Genomic DNA, 20670 nt, shown 5'->3' on the forward strand with positions numbered 1-20670 from the left:
TTTGCTGAGTTAACAAAAGCTAACTCAGCAAAACATAGCATAAGGCTATGTTTTGAAAAGCAGATGAAGTGAACTCTATACGAGAGGAAACTTTGAAGAAGCTCAGACTGAGTAATCCCAGCAGAGCTCAAGTGACACCAGTTAACACGCTTAAAGATGAAAAGAGTGTAAACCCTGAATAGGGCTGTTAACGTGGTAATCTGCTTAACTGGTCGGTCAACGCTGCAGAGACGTCTGAGACAGGAGTATTAGTTTAACAAGCTACTGATAGGCAGGATCAAAACTATAAACCCAGCGAGTAAACATTGCACACACACGCGCACACATGCACGCACGCACGCGCACGCACGCACGCACGCGCACGCACGCACGCACGCACGCACACACTCTCTCACTCACTCACTCACTCACTCACTCACTCACTCACTCACGCACGCACGCACGCACGCACGCACGCACGCACGCACGCACGCACGCACGCACGCACGCACGCACGCACGCACGCACACACACACACACACACACACGGCGTTGGAGAGGAGGAGGAAACACACCAGTCATTAAAATACATCAAAAGCAAAACAATGCAATCACCAGGGTGACAATCCCAGAGGCCCCCTGGGCATAGAAATGGAGACAGTTGGCGTGGTCGTCATGACAACAAGGCGTTTGAAGCGAAGGAGATGGTGAGTCTGAGAGAAGGAGACTATCGGAGACTCCCTGCGGCGCGGCAACGGTCACCTTGGCAGGGGGATCAGGGTTGTGCGAGTGTGTGTGTGTGTGTGTGAGGGGTTGCACCACTGAGAGGCCAGCATGGTGAAGACGTCGGCCTGCGGGTCGGTAAAAACGCGGAGCAGCTCCGGGTCCGAGGAGAAGTGAGCCAGCAAGCGGAGCTCCACCTGGCAGAAGTCTGTCACAAACACAAATCTTACGGTTACTACCTAAAGTCGTCACTCATTCTCTTTGTGCTTTGCTAGTAAGGAGCCAAACTTTCTTGTAATCACTTAAAAATGTCTCGATTAAAATTTTTTCACGTTTTCTGAACATTTTTCAAATTTTTTGGGAAGAATTCCTAGTCTTTCACATATTTCCTTTCTTTTAAATAACCATACTGATGAAGAACATCTCTAAATACCAAACAGTAAAAATATCTGTCAGGTAAATAACTGTCAAAGATCTTGTAAGATTTGGGTGGAAGGAGAGAAATAAGATGCTCTGAGAGATGACGATGAGGTGAAAGATAAGGAAAAAGATACAAGTGGCTCTGGCTGTGCTGACATAAGCGAGCAAGTTTCTAAAGATACCGTCTTATTAATATTTGATGAGCTCCAGAGCACTTCCCCTGAGCCAGCCTGGCAGTTCAGAGACATATTGCTGACCGGGATGTGAGGAAAAGAGGCAGCTATAAAGAAAGAAAAACGATTCATGTCCAGTATGATGCGGGCTGAAATGACACACACAGCACATATGAATATGTGATCTTGTTGAAAGCCTGAATATATCTGAGACTGTCTGAATATCGATCTAGATAAAAATAACTCTGGCTTCCTGCAAACGCCTCTAAAGGCAGATCATTAAATCTGGACCAGATTAACATCAAAGCTAATATATTGAACTAATACGTAACTAAATGCTTTTTTTATTGGAATCAAGCTAAAAAAAAACAAAACACCAAACAGCAGCAAGTAAAGAGGTTTAAGATACAGTTGAATCTCATTTTAAGGTTTGTCACCTTCGTTAAAATTCATCGGAAAGTGCAGAAATCTGAACTTTTTTTACATTTATCTTGACTCAAAATATGATTTATGTACCAATATTAAAACAACATTTGAACAACCATTACTCATGTCTCTTAACATCATCATTCATATTCCCTTGAACAACCTTTGGTGATGCACTGCAGCACACCAAAGCTCAGAGCTCATAGATAAAAGCTTAAGAGCTCAACGTGCTTATTGACTGTATAAAATGCCTCTTGTGGGCTGTGGTGGACGTACAAAGGCTTTCAGGAGGAATGAATTGATCAGCAGACAAAATAAAGAAACCCATGCATATGGATGCAAGGTAACGTCTCTAAATCCATCCCTCAGACGTCAAAGTCTAAAAGGTAAATACAGAACAGCAACATTTCTTAAAGACGACAGCATTCAGTCAGTTTTAAACAAACACAGAGGGACTGATAAGGCCGTATACAGAGGGCACTGAAATCAAGTTACTGCTTCTAAAAGCAAATCGACATTTTACTGAGTTTAGTTTTTCACACACTGCTTCTATATTCTGGACCACAGACCACATTTTAAGACTCACAATGACCAGATTACATTCATCGTAATCTGGTCATAATCTGGTCATTTGCTATATAACTTATGTACAACTAAATGCATTTCTTTTTATGTAAATAAAAAGAAAATTTTATGTAAGTACAACTATGCATTTAGTTGTACTTATGTACAACTAAATGCATAAAAAGAAATGCATTTAGTTGTACATAAGTTATATAGCAAAGATATCTTGATATTAAAAGTTACGTGTGAATAAGCTATGTGGTCAAGACTTTTCCACGGGAAACAATATTCTTAAACTCATCCAAAATTTTATTCTCAGCTAAATTTCTTCTTTTTTTCTGCCTATATCAGCTGTAATATATTTACTACATACATTAAAGATACATGGTCTCATTATTTGACATGGTTCAAAACGTTTTGGTTTGCTTGAGCAGAAATGGAGTAATGTTAAAATGCTATACTTTTACCACCCAAAATCCTCACCACTTTCAAATAGTTCACTTTTTATTTTATTCACGTTGCGTGGACTCAACTTAGATAGATTAACTTATAATGCTTTTTTTTCCCATCCAAACGTTCCTGCCACTTGTTTAAGATGAGAACAAACATGTTGATGAGAATTAAGTGAGGTTCACTTGAACTCTTTTATAAAGCAGAATGTTTTATTTTACAGAAGAAGGTCGGAGTCTAGGTTTAGCAGATGGCTGAACCATGTTCCTGTTGGTTGTCCTCTAACTATGGTCCCCTGCATTAGGCTCCTCAGAACGGTTGCATGTGTTCATCTCTTCCAGGGACCCAAACCAAAGCTGGCCACGTGATTCAGGAGGAATCCACAGGGGACACGCAATGCCTTTGTTCTCACTTTGGCTACGCTCTGGTTTTTTTTCTCTCTCTCAAAATCTCCCACACACCAGCAGGGAACAGAAAATATCTGAGTTCAGACAATTAAAAAATAAACAAACACGAACACACAGCCTGCAGCAGCACAGGGAGAATGTTTTTAAAGTTTTGCTTTGTCGTTAGAAACACAAACTTTATCATGCTGAATGAGGTTTTGGATGTCTGGATTTGTAAAGACCGCAAACGCCTTAATATCTGTAGCGTTAAAGTCTAAAACAGGCAAACGAACGGTTCTGCACAACAGTTTGGACTGAACATGAAGGCAGCATTTCTTTGAGGGAAAAACCTAATTCCTATGACAGGCTTATCTCCTCTAAACCCAAGCGGTCAGTGTGTTTGTGCTTTTGAGGACATGACTATGCCTGCTGGAATGACAATGCAACTCTGTCCAAACTCAGTGTGCGCATATGTGGCATCCTCTCTCCTATCCTGCAGCTAACCCTGTTTTATCTGTCTGGTTATGTAAGAGTGCGACTCTGTCAGGCCCAGCAGACACCCAGCAGCAGACAAACCTTTTTCAGGCTGACAGTGTCCCGGCGTGCTCCCTTGGCTGGTGCAACACAGGCAAGCGACAAAGACTCAAATGACCTTTTCCAAACAGAGGCCACGTCAGGACAGGGGGACTTTTAGGGTGACCGTAAATCTGAACGGCAAACACCGGATGTATTTCACCGGAATAAGTTCACAAGAACTTCTCTCAAAGTGTCAGAACTCAGATTAACCTTACAGTCAAAATATTCAGCCATTAACTCTCAAACCAGAACAACTAATTATGCAATTTATCTACTGGTCCACAGACAATTAAGAGTCATAGCCACTTGGCACACTAAGTACACATCACTCATCTTCCTACCTTCCATCTTCCAGCTCACTTAATTTCCTTTCTTTTATCAAACAGTGAAATTTGACTCTTTTCATTGCAGTGCACAGAGAATGTGATACCTCAGTCCTATTGTTTTAGCAGGTGGATAATGGGTGTTGCTTTACAATTTATTTATGGAACACCTTTGTGTGTTGATTGAATATTTAATCAAGAATAGATCATATTTCAAAATATTCTTTCAGGCTTACTGCTCTGTAGTAAATACACAGCAAGTACTGCAAGATAAAAATGGCACTGAAATATGTTACACAACAAAATATTATCCTACCAGCAGCAAGAAAAGTCCAGCCCTCCCGGGGAATGAACATGTCTCGAGGATGAATCGTCACAACCTCCTCCTCCTTTCCTGTGAAGATCAAACAATCGTCGGCTAATGAGAGTCACACCAGCAAACTCAACGCTACATGAAACATATAGAGTCTAACACTAACTTCGAATAACTACTTGCAAGGTTAGCTTTATAAGGAACATAACAGCATCTGCATTTACAGCAGTTATTGTTAGTCAGTCCAACAAAGACGGAAGATATTTTACCGTTAAAGACACTGTTTAAAGTGGTTAACTTGGTCTAATCTCGAACCATAATTAAGCAAACTGTATGTGCTGTTGCAACCGCATACACCACTAGAGAGCTGCTGACATCAAAAACATGGCCCCCCCCACACACACACGCGCGCACACACACACACGCACGCACGCGCACACACACACACGCACGCACGCACGCACACACACACACGCACGCACGCACGCACGCACGCACGCACACACACACACACACACACACACAGCTGTAAACATGTACAACTGGAACTGTACGAAACTGTTGTGATCGCTGTCTAAACCTCTCCTTCTAATAGATAACTGATAGAGAAAGAAGAAGGGATGAAAGCAGTGGAGGACTGATGACAGCGAGCCCTGAGAGTCAGAGTCAGAGAGATGCTGAGGTCGGGCTTAGAGCAGCAACATGTCAGTGTCCGTCCATCTGCAAGTCAAATCAGCAGATGGACGGACATATTCTGTTGTTCAACGCACCAGCCGATTTCTGTTCTCTTGTTTTTCATTTGCGCTGTCAACCAATGGGGAGAGGTTTTATTCATACGACATCCTCCGCATAACAGGAGTTTATAGAAACTAATTAACACGGTGCTTAATTAGAAGCAGCTCATCTGTCAAGCAGATTCAGACTGGCCATTGATAGACTGAAAATTTCAGCTACATCATCATACTGTAAGTCATTTAAAATATATGTTTGATGTAAAACGTGTCAAATAAGTCAGGCCCCATAATAATATATGCAGAGTTTTAAAGAAAAGTTAATTGCCATAGCAGAATCTCAACTGAACTGGTTCCTACAGTTCTCTAAGAGTGAATTATATTTTGTTAGTATTGGTTAAAAAATGCACAGTGGCCCTTATCAAGCACATTTAGCAGCTGGGTGAGTAGCTATTTCCTGACTCAGATCACATCTCCCTTACTTTAAGCCTGAAATACATAACTTTTATAAAAATGTTTGTTTGTTTTTTCACATATTTGTTAAAACTGTCACTATGTCCCAACATCATACAGATAATTTGTGGAAAATGAATCAAACTCCTTTACCTTCTTCCTTTGGTCTTACTGCCATCTGCAGAAACAACCGATCAGAGTCAGGTGGGAGGGTCTTAGCACTGTCAATAATGCTTGTGTATGCACTGCTGATACCCTCCCACTTGCTCTGCAGTACAGCTCCCCACAGTAGAGCCTGTCATGAACAGGCTCAACATTTCTATCCCTTAAGAATATCTGCAGTTTTCTAGATACCATAAATGTAGCTTATTCTGTATTAGCCATTACTTCTGAATGTTAGACATACAATAGATAGACTATGTCCCTTCGAGATAATTACATATATTAGATATGGTAAATTAACCTATTAACAAACAAAAGATAAGATAATGAGAAAATGATTAGAGGCTAAGAGTGATCATCCTAGCCTCACGGATATTCTGGGCTTCTTTTTTGTTAGATTTGGTGCTGAGTCATCATATTACCTAAGCCTGCAATTTTAGACAATTACTGTGTGCAGCTGAGTGGTTCCAATGAACTTCCAATGAGTAAATCGAAGGCCACACTGGAGGGAGACAGAGATGTGTGGGACGCCGTTGAGAGTTTTTAGCAGAGGACCCTGTAGACTGCGGCTGTAGACTTTTATTATCCTCATAAACCTTCTTTTCTGGCTCCCTGCTCGTCAGTTTCTGCACACCTCAGGAGATCACTGCCTTGCCCACACACAGCCACACGCCTCAACATTTATCACACCCTCATCCTCTGAAATGTGTGCTCGGGATGTTCCTCTGTGTGTGTGTGCGTGTGCGTGTGTGTGTGCGTGTGTGTGTGTGTGCGTGTGCGTGGGTGTGCGTGTGTGTGTGTGTGTGTGTGAATAGGAATGGCAGTGCCTTACCTTGAATGTACTGCTTCTGGCTGATTTGAAGCGGCTGCCTTGGCAAGGCTTGGAAGTTCTAGTTAAGAGGAGAAAAACACTTTATCAGTCAAACAGAGGTAACAGGTAACAGTGCATTTTTACTAAGATACCTTATTCTGTAGTTGAAACTAATCTAGCTCTACATGAGAATGAAAGGGTCAGCTGTATAGAACTGCAGACATCCTCATTAAGCTCTATTAACACAGTAAGGAAACAATGAAGTTTATTAGAAGGATCAAGTGTGAATAAAGACGGGTGTTATGTCATTTTACCAACTGTCTGACATCCAATCAGAATAAACGTTTCCTGTTTGAAAGCAGTTCGGATAACCAAAAACATTTCTACTTGCTAAATTTATTACTTTTAGAGTGAGTTAAATCTAAAATTTGGACCATTTTGCCTGAAGGAAAGAAGTTGGCTAATAATTATCCTGACATCCTGACATTAGGTGCTAAAAGTATCAACTACTGCTTGCAGACAACACTGGCAGTGCAGCATCTTCAGATCCAACCTATTAAAACCCCAACTTTAAATAATAATCATTGTGCTTCCTTCTTCCTTTACATTTTGTTTGGCCCAGACTCAGTCTTCTTACTCACCATAGCTTTAGGTATTAAAATTGACCCATTTTGTCTCTGGTGAAGAAGCTTTGTGAAGTTGGTTAAATGTCCGCAGTTACTTTTTCAGGTTTATTCTGGCACGCCCCACATTTCTAAAAGCCCTGGCGTGGGACTCAGATTTGAAGTCAATTTAGACAGTTTTACAACATTAATTAAATGCCACAAACTTTGAAGCAAAGAAGTCACATGTCTCACACAAATTCATTTACAACAATCTAATCCAATATATACTCGTATTCTTCTGTACAGTCAAGAGGTAACGTAACTCCATTTATAAGCAGGAGGTCACTCAAAGGTTGATCAGCTCTCACACGCGGACAAATTTCAGAGTACACTGGCTTAAATGGAGATTAGAACAACCAATAGAGGAAAAGGGTACAATAATTACATAAAGCTATTTCTTTAAATGTGCCTGGACCCAACAAGCAATCGGAGTTCTTGTTTAAACATTCAACACATTTTGCAGGATTTCTTCTAAAAAGAAGGATAAAGAACTAAAATTATAAAGCTTCTGTTGCACATAAATGTTCAAGCATACCCCCAGTTTGATGCACTACAGAAAAAGAACTAGCTCAAACTCAGCACTTTCATTTCAATCCCTGTTAATCCCATTTTATCCACCCTTTCAAATAACCCCCGACGCACACACACACGGAGAGCAAGAGAATGGGGATATAAAGGGATGTTAGGATGCTTAGGGTCACTTTCAAAGATGGGAAGGACATCTAAACCTGTGTGAACACACCCGAGCAGAATCATGATAGATTTGTATAGATTAGGAAACCTGAAAAAAAAAAATAAAAATCTTATAGGCACAGAGACCACATAGGTAAAAGCAAAACTGTGTTTCTCTTCATGGTGTAAATCCACCTCTTCAGTCTGAATATATAGTGAGAGCAAAGGCCTAAAAAATGTGTGAGATCCAGAAGAAGAAACATGTCCTTGTTTCCGCTACCTATTCATTATTTACTAGACGCGGAAAAAAGAGTGCATGCCAATAAAGACAACAGAGAAGTAGGATGTGGAAAGACTGGGCATCAAATACCGCTGTGAAGCACAAAAGAAACAAACACACTCACACACATTCAGGCTCTGTGGTCTTTTAGTTGAAAGGGTCTGGAGGTTTGTGAGCGTTAGGCTGTATGGATTTTCAGTCCTGTGATGTAACAAGTGATTCAGTATGTAAGAAATAACTTCTCCACTTGTGCTGCACAGCCCCATGAACGTATAAATCAATGTGAATACACTCACACTACATCCAAGATGGAAACCACAGTAAATTACCTGCAAGGCAGTCAACTCAGACATTCAGTTCTCCAGGATGAAAGCTTCTATGTTTGGCTGAACTCGTTTGATTATGGCAAGGCAAGATGACGTGAGCGGTCTGTGTTTTGGTTTGTTACGCACCTTACGGTCTCAAATGCAAAGTACGATCTGAATATCAGACGGCAAAGATGGAAACACAAACAAAAATACATAGAGATTGGAAGTTCAAATAAAGTAGGAGGAAGACGAGATGAAGAAGAAATCAAAGACACAATGATAAGAAACACAATCAAACAATCCAAATGTAGACTACAGTATATGTAGAGAAAAAGAAGACATTTAAAATTAACATAAAAGGTAAGTTTGCTCAGCAGACACAAACTAAGTGTGGGATTTATATCAAACTGCTGGTGAAATATAAATCTCACACACACACACACACACACACACACACACGCACACACACACACACACACATATATATATATATATATATATATATATATATATATATATATATATATATATATGCGCGTGTGTGCTTGTGTGTGTGCGTGCGTGCGTGTGTATATGATTTGTCCATAAATATAACGAATCCAGTCAATGCAGAAATGTCCAAGGTCACAGACATCAACACTGATTAGAACTATATATAGACATGGGGTAATTTAAAGATGTAAAAAAGTCTTTGCACAAATTCTTCATTTAAAGCACACTTGCAAAGGGGAAAATTAAGAAAAACTTTTAGACTGAGTACATTTATTGAGAGCAGAAAAAAAATCCTACATAAGGAAATGCTTGTTTGTTTTTTTTTTACAAACTCACCAGTGGAAAAAGATATTATTAATACTCTTAATAAACTATTTAAAATAAATTGAGCTAAAGCATTGCTTCTAATTTAGACTTTATGCTACCAAGTAATCTAATTAGCAATCCACAACTTTCTGTTTCGCTGGGGCAAATATGGCATTAGACGAAGGCTCACGGCTTTTTGTCCTCTAAGCTGTTCAAGGGCCTGGATTTATCTTGTTACTATGCAGAGTAAACAGGATGGTAGGGAAGGTAAAAAATATCTGCAAAGCCCGCTGAAGAAAAGAGCATCTTGGGGTCATCAGATCTCCATAGCAACTATTTGACACTATCTACACGGCAACTGGTTGCTTAAGAGCACACTGGCTGGAAAAGCATTTTTCAGTCCGACCAAATGTAATTGTCTTATTGGTATTTTAACTTGTGTATTTTGTTAAATTGAGATTAAGATTGAGTTTTCAACAGCAAACAACGCAGGAGGATGCAGTTTGAAACAGAATAAATATGTGAGAGAGCAGTCATAACCACAGTGAGGCAAAGGGGAGGTTATGTCATGCTGTGAAGTACTAGGGCTTTTTTTTTTGGGTAAAAATTGCTGTAGAAATGCTTCATCAGACGCCACATTAACCTTCTTCTATTGGCATCCCAGTCCACAAAACTGAATCCCCTAGAAAAGCTTGTGGAATGAGTTGTTCCCAGGCTGCATCCGATCTATATTAGAGTGCCAGCAAGTCCAGATCTCGAGAGCTGCCGTCCTGTAACTCTTACATTCCTTCATCAACACATGTGAATGACTTGTCATCAGCATTAAGCTGAAGGACTGAATGCTGATGGGGGAATTCAGCCGTGACTCGGGAATGTTAGAGGAGGGATGAATAAAAAGTCTGGTGGACAGTAGCTCTAGGCCCAAGAGTCCAAGTTCAATTCCCTAGAGTCTAGGGAATTGGACTTGGGCACCCCTGATCTAGAGTAACGTGTCAAAAGTCCGGCACGGTTTCTAAGTTCACCTGGTTCAACACACCTGAATCAAAAAAATTAGAGCCTGATGAGATGGTGATGTTTTAATTAAGATATTTGAAACACTCTAGCTTCTATATTGAATGAGAACTGATTCAATTTTAGTAACATTTTAGTCGTGGCTTGGCTTAATGAAAAAAGAAAACAGCGAAAATAAAAAATATATTAATCATTTATTTTCGTCATTCTCACGCTTTTGTGTGATTTTGTGTGAAAAAATCATTCCATATCTTTCCATTTCGGGTGCAATGCACACTCAATTACTTCAACACAACAAACATATCTGCAGAAATGCACAAACATTTCAACATTTTTAACACACCCCGAGCTAGAAGACACACACACACACTCACATTATTTACGCATTCGATGCTCTCATTTTCCCTCCAGTTACATCAGTGTCTCAGATGTACGGCGCTAACATCTACTTGTTGAAAGCATTACCCTATGCTCCACAGAAACGCCAGAAACAGCACTTCATTAGCCTGTCGGGGAGATGCACTCGAACACATGGTGCTCGGTAAAGTGTCTGAGCTATGATTGCCAAACACAATGGCGTAAGTTGTTGCCTCGTGTGCGTGCGTGTGTGTGCGTGTGTGGTGAAATAGCCTCTTAATCATGCAGATGTGTTTGGTGTTTTGTATGCTGCCTTTCCACCTCTGGCACTAATCAGTACCTTATCACAAGTTTTCAACAACCAACGTTTTTGCATGTTATTCCCTCTTTTCCCCTTATAACAGCTCACAATGGTCTAATGACGCAGCGACTGGCTTCCCCAAAAAGCCAAATTAATGATGCATCATTTCAAACCATCTGCTTGCGCTGACGAAGTGAAGAACAGCGATTTTGAATCTGCTCTGGCTGGAATATTCATGGCAGCTTGGGGAAATTGGAGTCATTTGCAGGTAGACGGCAAATAAAGAAACAACAGGTGATATTGTCCCTGTGCTAATGAGTGTGCAAATTAGCCATAATGAGACGCTCAACTGAATCACAAAGTGCTCGGTTATTCTCTGTTCAATGTGCATTTTGCTCAAGATTTCTCCAAAGTTGATCTAGTTTGTTATTATGTAAAAAATTTTTTGTATCTTCCACAGACAAAACAATTTGTTCAAAAGACGAGTTTTGTTTTTGCTCATTTACAACTTGATTCTGAATGCATGCTATTTAATAAAACAAAAGTATGATCTAAGCATTATACGCTATAAGGAAGAATTCTAACATGCAAGACATACTGCATTAAAAAAACATTCATACGCTATGAAATATTTTGCATTTTGCCACGCTGCAGCCACAAGCTTCAAAGCATCTTTTTGGAATTTTAGGTGCATACTTGTTTGCATTCCCAAACAAGTATGCACACAAGAATTGATGGGTTAAGATTAATGCATTAGTGGATCTTATAATGACTACACTCGATCTGTGACCACAAACTGAGTAATAGGGTTACTATAAATTTGCCCCTGCATCACCATGAATATATATGTGACACAAATCAGGTTTGCAGTCAGACTGAAATGGATTCTCAGAAGTGCATTTTCCTGCTAAACAGATGGGGTTAACTGAATCCCTGAACTGGTGTGGTATAATTCAATCTACACAGCACCACTTAAATAACTCATCACACAGTATGCACACAAACAAGTATGCATGCACGAATTAGCAACACCAACACACACCACACCCACTAAAATCCATCTGCTCAGCCCACAGAATGACTTCTGGTCTTCAGGCGCTGTAGTTAAAATGAGCGGTTCATTAAAAGGAAGCTTGTGGGGTTTTTTTTATCAACACATACTTCTGTCGACTTGTCAAAATGAGCTTCTGTAAAATACTGAACCCTAAAACTGAATAGAATATAGAACATCCCGTTTATTAATTGAAGTTTGCTATTTGCATAAATTATTGGAGGTCTTGTTCAGACGAGACATTGACAAAAATGTGCCCATCGGTTGGAACCCAGGGTTCTGATGCTAAAAATTAGCATCAACGCCAAAGTAAGCTACAATGTAATCAATAGCACGTGGATAGTCACAAGCATTTGAGTAACATGGACTTACTCCATTCAGTATGTTAAAATTAGTGTATAACCTAAAATTTGTCAAAATGCTAATGTTAACCTAAATGCTGCCAGTGGCATGTGGGGAATCACTAGCATGTTGTCTTACATTGACTTTCTCCATTCCGTGTGATAAACATAGCAAAAAAAACAAAACAAAACAAAACAAAATCTAAAAAGCTTACTTTAGGAAAAAGGCTACTGCTAATCCACTACCAGAAATTGCGCTCATTTTCTGGCAGTGGATTAGCAACTGCTAACAACAAATATTGTTATTGTTCAAAAAACATAAGATTTCTTCTGCTCTTTTGAAATACTACTACTAACTTATCAAGAATTGTGCATTTGGTGAATTTGGTAGAATAGAGAAAATGCTTGTTTTTTTTGTCATTTGTCTTAAATATAAAACAGACATTCAACACAAAAGTAAAAATTTGATATATATTTCGTGGCAGTTCGTTAGCAGAAAAAAACACTCGTCTCTTAAGACCAAATTAATAAGTAATTTACAAGCAAGAGTTTTTTTTATTAAACAAAACTGTTTTGAAATACTGTTTATTTGCTTAGACACAAGAAATTTACAGTTGGGTAATTTTGCAAAAGTAAAAATCAGATGTTTACTTCGTGGCACTTGGTTACCAGAATCCTGCTGATCTCTTAGCAACAGCTAACAACAACAAATATTGTTATTGTTCAAAAAACAAGATTTGGTCTGCTCTTTTGAAAAACTACTTATTCTTGTGCTACTTAAGAATTGTGCATTTGATGAATACGGTAGAATAGAGAAAATGCTTGTTGTTCTTCTCCGTCATTGGCGGTAAATATAAAACAGACATCAACACAAAAGTAAAAATTTGATTTATACTTCGTGGCAGTTCGTTAAGCAGAAAAAACGCTCGTCTCTTAAGACCAAATTAATACGTAATTTACAAACAAGAGTTTTTTTTTATTAAACAAAACTGATTATTTGCTTAGACACAAGAAATTTACAGTTGGGTAATTTTGCAAAAGTAAAAATCAGATGTTTACTTTGTGGCACTTGGTTACCAGAATCCTGCTCGTCTCTTAGCAACAGCTAACAGCAGCAAATATTGTTATTGTTCAAAAGACATAATGTTTCTTACGCTCTTTTGAAATACTACTTATCTTATGCTAAACAATAATTGTGCATTTGCTGAATTTGGTAGAAAATTCAACATAAATTTGCTGTAAATATAAAACAGACATTTATCATAAAACTAATTTGTGGCAGTTCGTTAGCAGCAATAATTAATAACCAAATTAAAAACAAGCAACAATATAATTTATGAAAGATTAGCTCTTTTGAAATACTACTTATTGTATGCTACTTAACAAGATATATATATATATATAATAAATAACAAGTTATTAATATATAACTTATTAGTAACCATATATATATATATATATATATATATATATATATATATATATATATATATATATATATATATATAGTTACTAATTATCACTGCTAACGAACTGCCACGAAGTCTAAATCATGTTTTTACTTTTATGATGAATGTCTGTATTATTTTTGCAACAAATACATACATATATATATATATATATATATGTATTCGTTAGCATCGATAATTAATAACCAAACTAACTGTTAATAATGAATAATAATATTATTTATGAAAGGTTAGCTCTTCTGAAATACTGTTAATCTGTTTAGACACAATAAATTTCCAGTTGGTAAATTTTGCAAAAGTAAAAGCCAGATGTTTACTTTGTGGCACTTTGCTACCAGAAAACGTGCTAATCTCTTAGCAACTGATTAACAACAAATATTGTTATTGTTCAAAAAACATAAGATTTCTTCTGCTCTTTTGAAGACCAATTAACCTAATCAATTTTTTTCCCGAAGGTAGGAAAAACCGGAGCACCCGGAGAAAACCTATGCATTTAGTTTAAAGAGTGTGTCCATTTATAGAATGTCTCCAACAGTTGGTGAGCAAGAAACAAAGGTAAATTTAAAAGAGATCAATTGGCCTAATCACTTTTTTTCCCGAAGGCAGGAAAAACCAGAGCACCTGGAGAAAACCTATGCATTTAGTTAAAAAGTAAGGAGGTCCAGATTTCCCTCTCCTTAGCCACATGGTCCACTAGTACCCAGATCAGATGAGAAACATAGTCCCTCCATCGTGTCCTGGGTCTTCCCCTTGGCCTTCACACGGTGGGACGTGCCTGAAAACGCACCTCATGATATGTTCTTGTCTTTAATCTCAGATGAGGGATCTTGACCGTTCTCTTCTACTGTGGCACTCCCACCAGGTTGCCCGCTATTTTTTATCCACTCAAATCCGTTGAGTAAAAGATTCCTGACAGCCGGTCACTGCTCTTCCCTATGTAATGCTATGGCAGGCCCCAATGATAGGGGGCTTCCGTGCTTTGCAAGGCATTTCAATGCTCTCCTTTGCATTTCTATGGCAGGTCCCAATAATATAATATTTTGGTAATTTTAACTGGGCTCACAAAGGAAAGGTAAAGAACGTTATGTTTCTTGTACAGTGTCAATCTGTCACAGATTTCCACTCGTTTATCCTACAGCACCAATAACGCTCTAACATTCAGATATGAAACAGAGCAGCAAGTCAAAAACTGTTTCACTGTTTTAGTAAAACAAGAGGAGAGAGAATTGTGCAAATCTGTCAAAGAACGACAAAAAAAAACTAAACAAATGAAACAGTGGAATCCTACTTAAACGACTGGGGCCGAGAATGTTGTTGAGTTTGTGACAGAAAATTAGCAGGAGGAAGTTCAATCTAATTAGGTGTCATGTTTGTCTTCTTCGGATTCAAAGAATGAATAGCAGAAGGAAAAGGCAAAGATCTCCACAGAAAGTTATACAAATAATCATATAGTAGAAAAGACAGGCAATGTTTATGACTGCGAAAGAAACATACTGAACCACCAAAATAGCAGACAAAAGATTAACATGTTAAAGGAAATGAAAAAGAAGTGCATAGCACCAGCAGATATTGCCACCACTGCGGATCACACAGACTGGATGGCATTTTCCATTTTTTAGATCAAAACATGAGCTAGCTCTGCGCAGACCTACTTCTTTCTCTGTTCAGCACAACTGATTTCTCACAGTGCTGCTTTTATGTCTCCTGCTTTTACTGCAGACTGGGATTACCTCGACTATATTCATAACAGATCAAAGTCATATCCCGTTTCAACTCTCCTCATTTTCATATTAGCATCTGAACTACATCTGTGGGTGGGGACTGGCTGCACATCCTCTCTTTTTTAGTTTAACTCTTAAATTTACAGATTTTTTTTCTGTTTTAAAAATATAAACTAAAAACAATAAGCAGTTCTTCCTACTGCTTAGTGCTTTATTGAATTATACATACAAGGCTTTACGTTTACTCAAAGTTGTGGTAGTTCCACATAGTATTTGTAGTAATTTAAAAACTACTATTCTATTTGAACCTATTTTAATAATCAAATTAAGATTTAACAAGATCTTTTTAATCTTTCAAGAAAGAAAGATCAAATATTATATCCTAGCATCCAATAATTCTCTACAATTTTTCTTTTCACCTGCAAATGGTTTCTGTGTTGACAACACTTTGACTCAGGATTACGAAAAAGTGACTTTCAGCTGCTTCCATTCACACCGACAGTAAATGCCCTGCTTCATTCCCTATAAAGTAAGCCATTCTGTGACAGTTGCTGGGAGAAATGGAAATGAGCATCAGAGTAACAGTATTGGTTATAGCAGAAAAATTATATGTCCTTAAACATCACAAGAATTGTATATATATATATTTTTTTTACTTTTGTCATTAGTCAGTATAGCCATATTTACCAGTGTGGTGACAGACTGGGTTTGCCACAAACAGCTTTTAAATCCCTGGATAGGGTGCCATTGTTTTAGGTCTCCAAGTTACTGCCGTCATCGAACATTTTTCCTGCCTCCCACTTTCTTAGTGGGCAAATTGTCATAAATATTTGCTGTATAAACTCACTTTTAAGCTAACTACTTTACTATCATTACATTCTTTCTGAGTGTCCTCTTGTTTTAAGCACTGATGCTCCTTTCTAAACTGCCATTTTCTTTCTTTTGTTCTTTTTCTCATATTGCCACCCTTTTTACCTTGAATTGTATGCAACTACCAGGGGCTCCGAACTTAAAACAAAAACAAAAACTAGTAAAAAAAGAAAGAAGACATAGAGTCTTTAGTTAAATCTGGTCACAGATAATTTAGTTGCACAGCTGTTCTATTTTATTATAGAATCAATTAGAAATCAAATCCCAACCCTCACGCCCCATGATCAAACCGACTTACTCATATCAACACTGGTACACATAAATTACTGCATGCAAGCATTTAAGCAAACAACCTTAATGTGATAATCAATCAATTCCCATATTTGCGTTTGAGGAGATGAATCAGAGCGGTGTTACACCACAGCTCACCAGCAGCCACATCAATCTTTTACCAGCAGCACAATCAATTCACTCTACACCTCCTTTGCTCACGACTCGCAAAGGGAGATTGGACAAGTCCAATAGCTTCGCACAGAAATAGATGTGTATTTCATTCAGATGAGAGCTAAAATACAAAGTGAAGGAACTAATGGACCCTGACACACGGGGAATGTAGAAATGAGCTATCGATCGTCACATACCAGGCAGGAGTGGTTAGGCTTCATAGTGGAAGTAGAAAAGATGTAGGGCCTGTGTCTCTTGATATTCAGTACTGTGATAAAATATCAAGCGCCTACTTTTCTTAGTATTTTGTATCTCAGACGCTGGACTTTCCTTTTAAATATCTTTAAAGTAGTTTAGACTAACTCTTCTCTAGGCTGTTTGGAGATTTTTCAAAGTTCTACTTGAACTTTGACTTTTTTTGTTCTTTTTTCATTTCTTGCAACGCACTGTTTTCGGAGTATTTTGCTCTCATATTTGAAAGGCCGGTTTTAAAAGGAATACCAGCACCAATTTTTTTGGTGCTGGTATGAGGGGTATTCGTGCCGATCACTGAAAACTGTTTGAAACTGGCAAAAAATTGCAAAGATGTTTAAATAGGCTTGAAATTAATTTGTCTTTTATGGTAGCAGTGTAATTTAATAGCTAAATGAAAATAAAAAGTCATTATTTACTAATTAAAATTTTAAGGCACAGATGTTATGGTAAATAAAAATTCTTTTCCACAGTGAATAAATTCACTAAAAGATTTAAAGCAAGGACCTTGAAAAGTTCTGAGAGATTATGGTACTGCAACCAAAGACGAATATATTTTCAGGGTTTCTGCACATCTTTTCACAGATTACTAACATTTCTGGAGGGCTCTGCATGCAAATTTCTAAAATAATTTAGGAGGGTTGAGGGAGTAGGCAAGGTAAAGGAAAAGTCACCAACGCTGGAAATATTTTTCAAACTATTTAAAACTGTCACTTCTTTGAAGTATGTACAAGTCTATGTCTGCTCAAAGAATAATAATGAATTTTTCAACAGCACTGTTTCCCTGACTCCATAAAAAGCATTTTAATGCAACACTGTTAGTCTGAATTATTCCCTTTCTGAAACACGCACACACATTTATGATTTTAAAACTTTCTGTTCTAGTCTGAGTCATAGACACCGCTCACTGAAACCCTCAGCTTGTTATTGCTTATAAAAGCAAAAAAATGCATGCGTCTGTCAGAATATTTCGAACTGATTATTCAATTAAAAAACAAAAATAGATGTTCAGAAACAAAATCTGAAAAGTTATTAAAAGGAGACAACAAAATTACATTTCCAGCGTACAAAATGTTCCCTGCTTTATTTACATAATTGTTCAACACTAACAATTTTCTTCTTCAAATAAACTTCATATTATTTAAATTCACAAAGTTTTATTTCGCCCTCATATTATTTTAATTGCTACATATATTTAAACCTTTTAATATCTTAATATTAAGATATTTTCTTGTATATTCTGCAGGATCTTATAACTACAATGCAAGAACTGCTGGCTGAGGTTCAGCACCATGGAAAGCTCCACTCAGTCAGACAACAACAACACATGAAGACAGAGACGAATCCCAGGAGACGCCATGTTGGCTGTACTTACAGGGTGTTTGGCTGATATCCTCCCAGTCACAGCACTCGTCTGGTGCCACGTAGAGGAAATGTAGTTCTGATGTGTTCAAATGGACACAAACATACACAAAGTTAAGGTGATACTAATCAAATCAAACAGGAAGACATCTGATCCAGAACTGTTCCATGTAGCTTATTGCTTCCCAGTTGAAACTGAGAAGAACAGCTGAAGCCACCGTCAGTTTGTGGATTAGTGTGTTTTTGGCCATCGACCATGCCCAGTTTGAACAATTTGGAAATTGTAGATCCAGTTAGACAAAGGAGAACGTCGAGCATAATAATGATCAAGTCTGCCGTTAAACATTTAAGTACATAAATTGAAGAAAAGAAAAGATAATATTTGGACAAGATGCCATATCAAAACACATTATATATTTTGAGTAGTTTTGTTTGTTTCCACTTTCATTTCTATCTAATTCCAGTTTAGGTTTGCCACTGCATAAAGCCACACATGTAACGGAAGGGATTTGTATGCATCTCATTCTATGTTTTTTTTTTTCTGTCCTGGGATTGCTGCCTGCTCTGGCTAAAAGACCACCAAATGAATCACTTTCACCATCAGCCAAACAGACAGCCTTTGCAGGTTCGACAACAGATTTGACTAACAAAAGCTGTCGCTCCCATATGTGAGGTTTGACTGAGGCCCATGTGAAGAGACAGTCAGATGAAGAACTTTCCTGACAAATTAATACAACACTGGCAGGAAAAAGAGTGTGACAGCTTTGGGGAACTAGCTCAGACATGGTGTTTCATCCATCCATCCATTTTCTTACATGCTTTCCCGACCTCAATGGGGTCGGGAAAGTTTACCGAAGTGGAAGTCATTGTATTTGAGGGAACAAACCACTAATATACCAATCTTGAGCAACAACATAAACATGTTAAAACCTAAAAATTTCTCTTTAAATTCACGAAAAGCAACTTAAGTTTTCAAGGGTAGCTTTTTTTTACGCTTTACCTTTATGTTGGGGGAAAAGTAAAAATTTCTCCTAAAGATGCAGATTTTTCCATGTTTTGATATTTATCCATTTAGATTATTGCAAACCCGATGGGCCTCTGATTACAGGAACATGAGCATAAATATTCCACTTCATGTTTGTCACATGTTTATAGGACTTCATAGCTGATTTTTAAGGTTCTTCCAAACAACATGCTATTTCACGGGTCAGTTAAAACATGTTACGGTAACATAAACATTGAGGTGAAATAACAAATTGCGTTTCGAAGTCTCTAGGTCCAAACAGGAAAGCAGAGGTAGCTGCTCCTTCTCGGGTTGCTGCTTCTAAATTATGCAGGAATTTAGCAATCCATAAAAATGCTAGCCCTTAGTTTTAGACTCCAACAGAGCATTACATCGTAATTTTATCACTTTTTATTATGTCCTACAGAAGGAATTTACTACTGTGTTATGTTAGTTTTAATTGTATTTGTATTACCTTCACTGTTTTATTTTACTGTTCTTATGAGCTTTTTTTTTTTTTACTGTTCTTTGTTTCTATTGCATCTTGTTATGCAGGCCTTTAGGGAAACTTTGTTTATAAAGTGCTGTAGATAAAGCTGACATAGAGATAAATACTATGAGACAAGTCTACAGCATTAGAGTTACCACATCATTGTAATGATGGAGACCTAATCCTTTAAAAGTTAGGAAAGATTTTTCAAGTAATATTCAAATACAAGCATTAGAACTTCCAAAAAGTTAAAAAGACTTATTTCTTCTTTCTTTTTTTGCATAAAAGTGAGCGAATAACTTTGCAATTGTTTTTTTTAATAGCCATAAATGTTGTGACATTGAACAGTTTTGCCACATGAAACCAGCAGTTGCCTCACCTTGCTCTTCATGCACGACAAAATCCCATCAACAAACGTGGACTTGATCTTGTGAACCTGGAGGAAACAATGCAAGAACCTGTTAGGAACAACCAAAACAAAAATGCTCCACTGCTGCACAGTTTATGCATTCGCTGTGTTTAAGAAATGAGATAGGGTCAGGCGGATCCTCTTACAGAGTTTGGCTAGGTAAAATATCAATCCTACTAATACAAAATTTGAAAAGAATGGGCAAGACTGTAAACTTTATTAACATAGCCGACCTGTCGGTATTCCAGGATGATTTTTGGCAGAGGATGAAGGTCCTGGAGCTGTAGCAACTGCAACAAGAATATCATAATTATTGAACTTCAAAAGTAGTTTTTGTCATGAATCTGCATTACTCCTTGTATTTCTCGCTTTGTAT

General features: G+C 37.9%; 1 protein-coding gene across 2 annotated transcripts in view; it reads right to left on the reverse strand.

The window, feature by feature from the left end:
• Window positions 1-20670, reverse strand: part of LOC103475972 (polymerase (DNA directed) nu) — a 52918-nt gene that overhangs the window by 12775 nt on the left and 19473 nt on the right. For both annotated transcript variants that reach the window (XM_081600033.1, XM_081600032.1), the window contains exons 16-21: window positions 20528-20584; window positions 20265-20321; window positions 18406-18471; window positions 6512-6569; window positions 4337-4414; window positions 799-910 (exon numbers count right to left, since the gene is read on the reverse strand). In XM_081600033.1, coding sequence (XP_081456159.1) covers window positions 799-910; window positions 4337-4414; window positions 6512-6569; window positions 18406-18471; window positions 20265-20321; window positions 20528-20584 — 428 coding nt within the window. The remainder of the gene's footprint in view (window positions 1-798; window positions 911-4336; window positions 4415-6511; window positions 6570-18405; window positions 18472-20264; window positions 20322-20527; window positions 20585-20670) is intronic.

This window comes from Poecilia reticulata, chromosome 18 (assembly GCF_904066995.2).
Source record: "Poecilia reticulata chromosome 18, P_reticulata-male-v2, whole genome shotgun sequence".
Taxonomy (NCBI): Eukaryota; Metazoa; Chordata; class Actinopteri; order Cyprinodontiformes; family Poeciliidae; genus Poecilia; species Poecilia reticulata.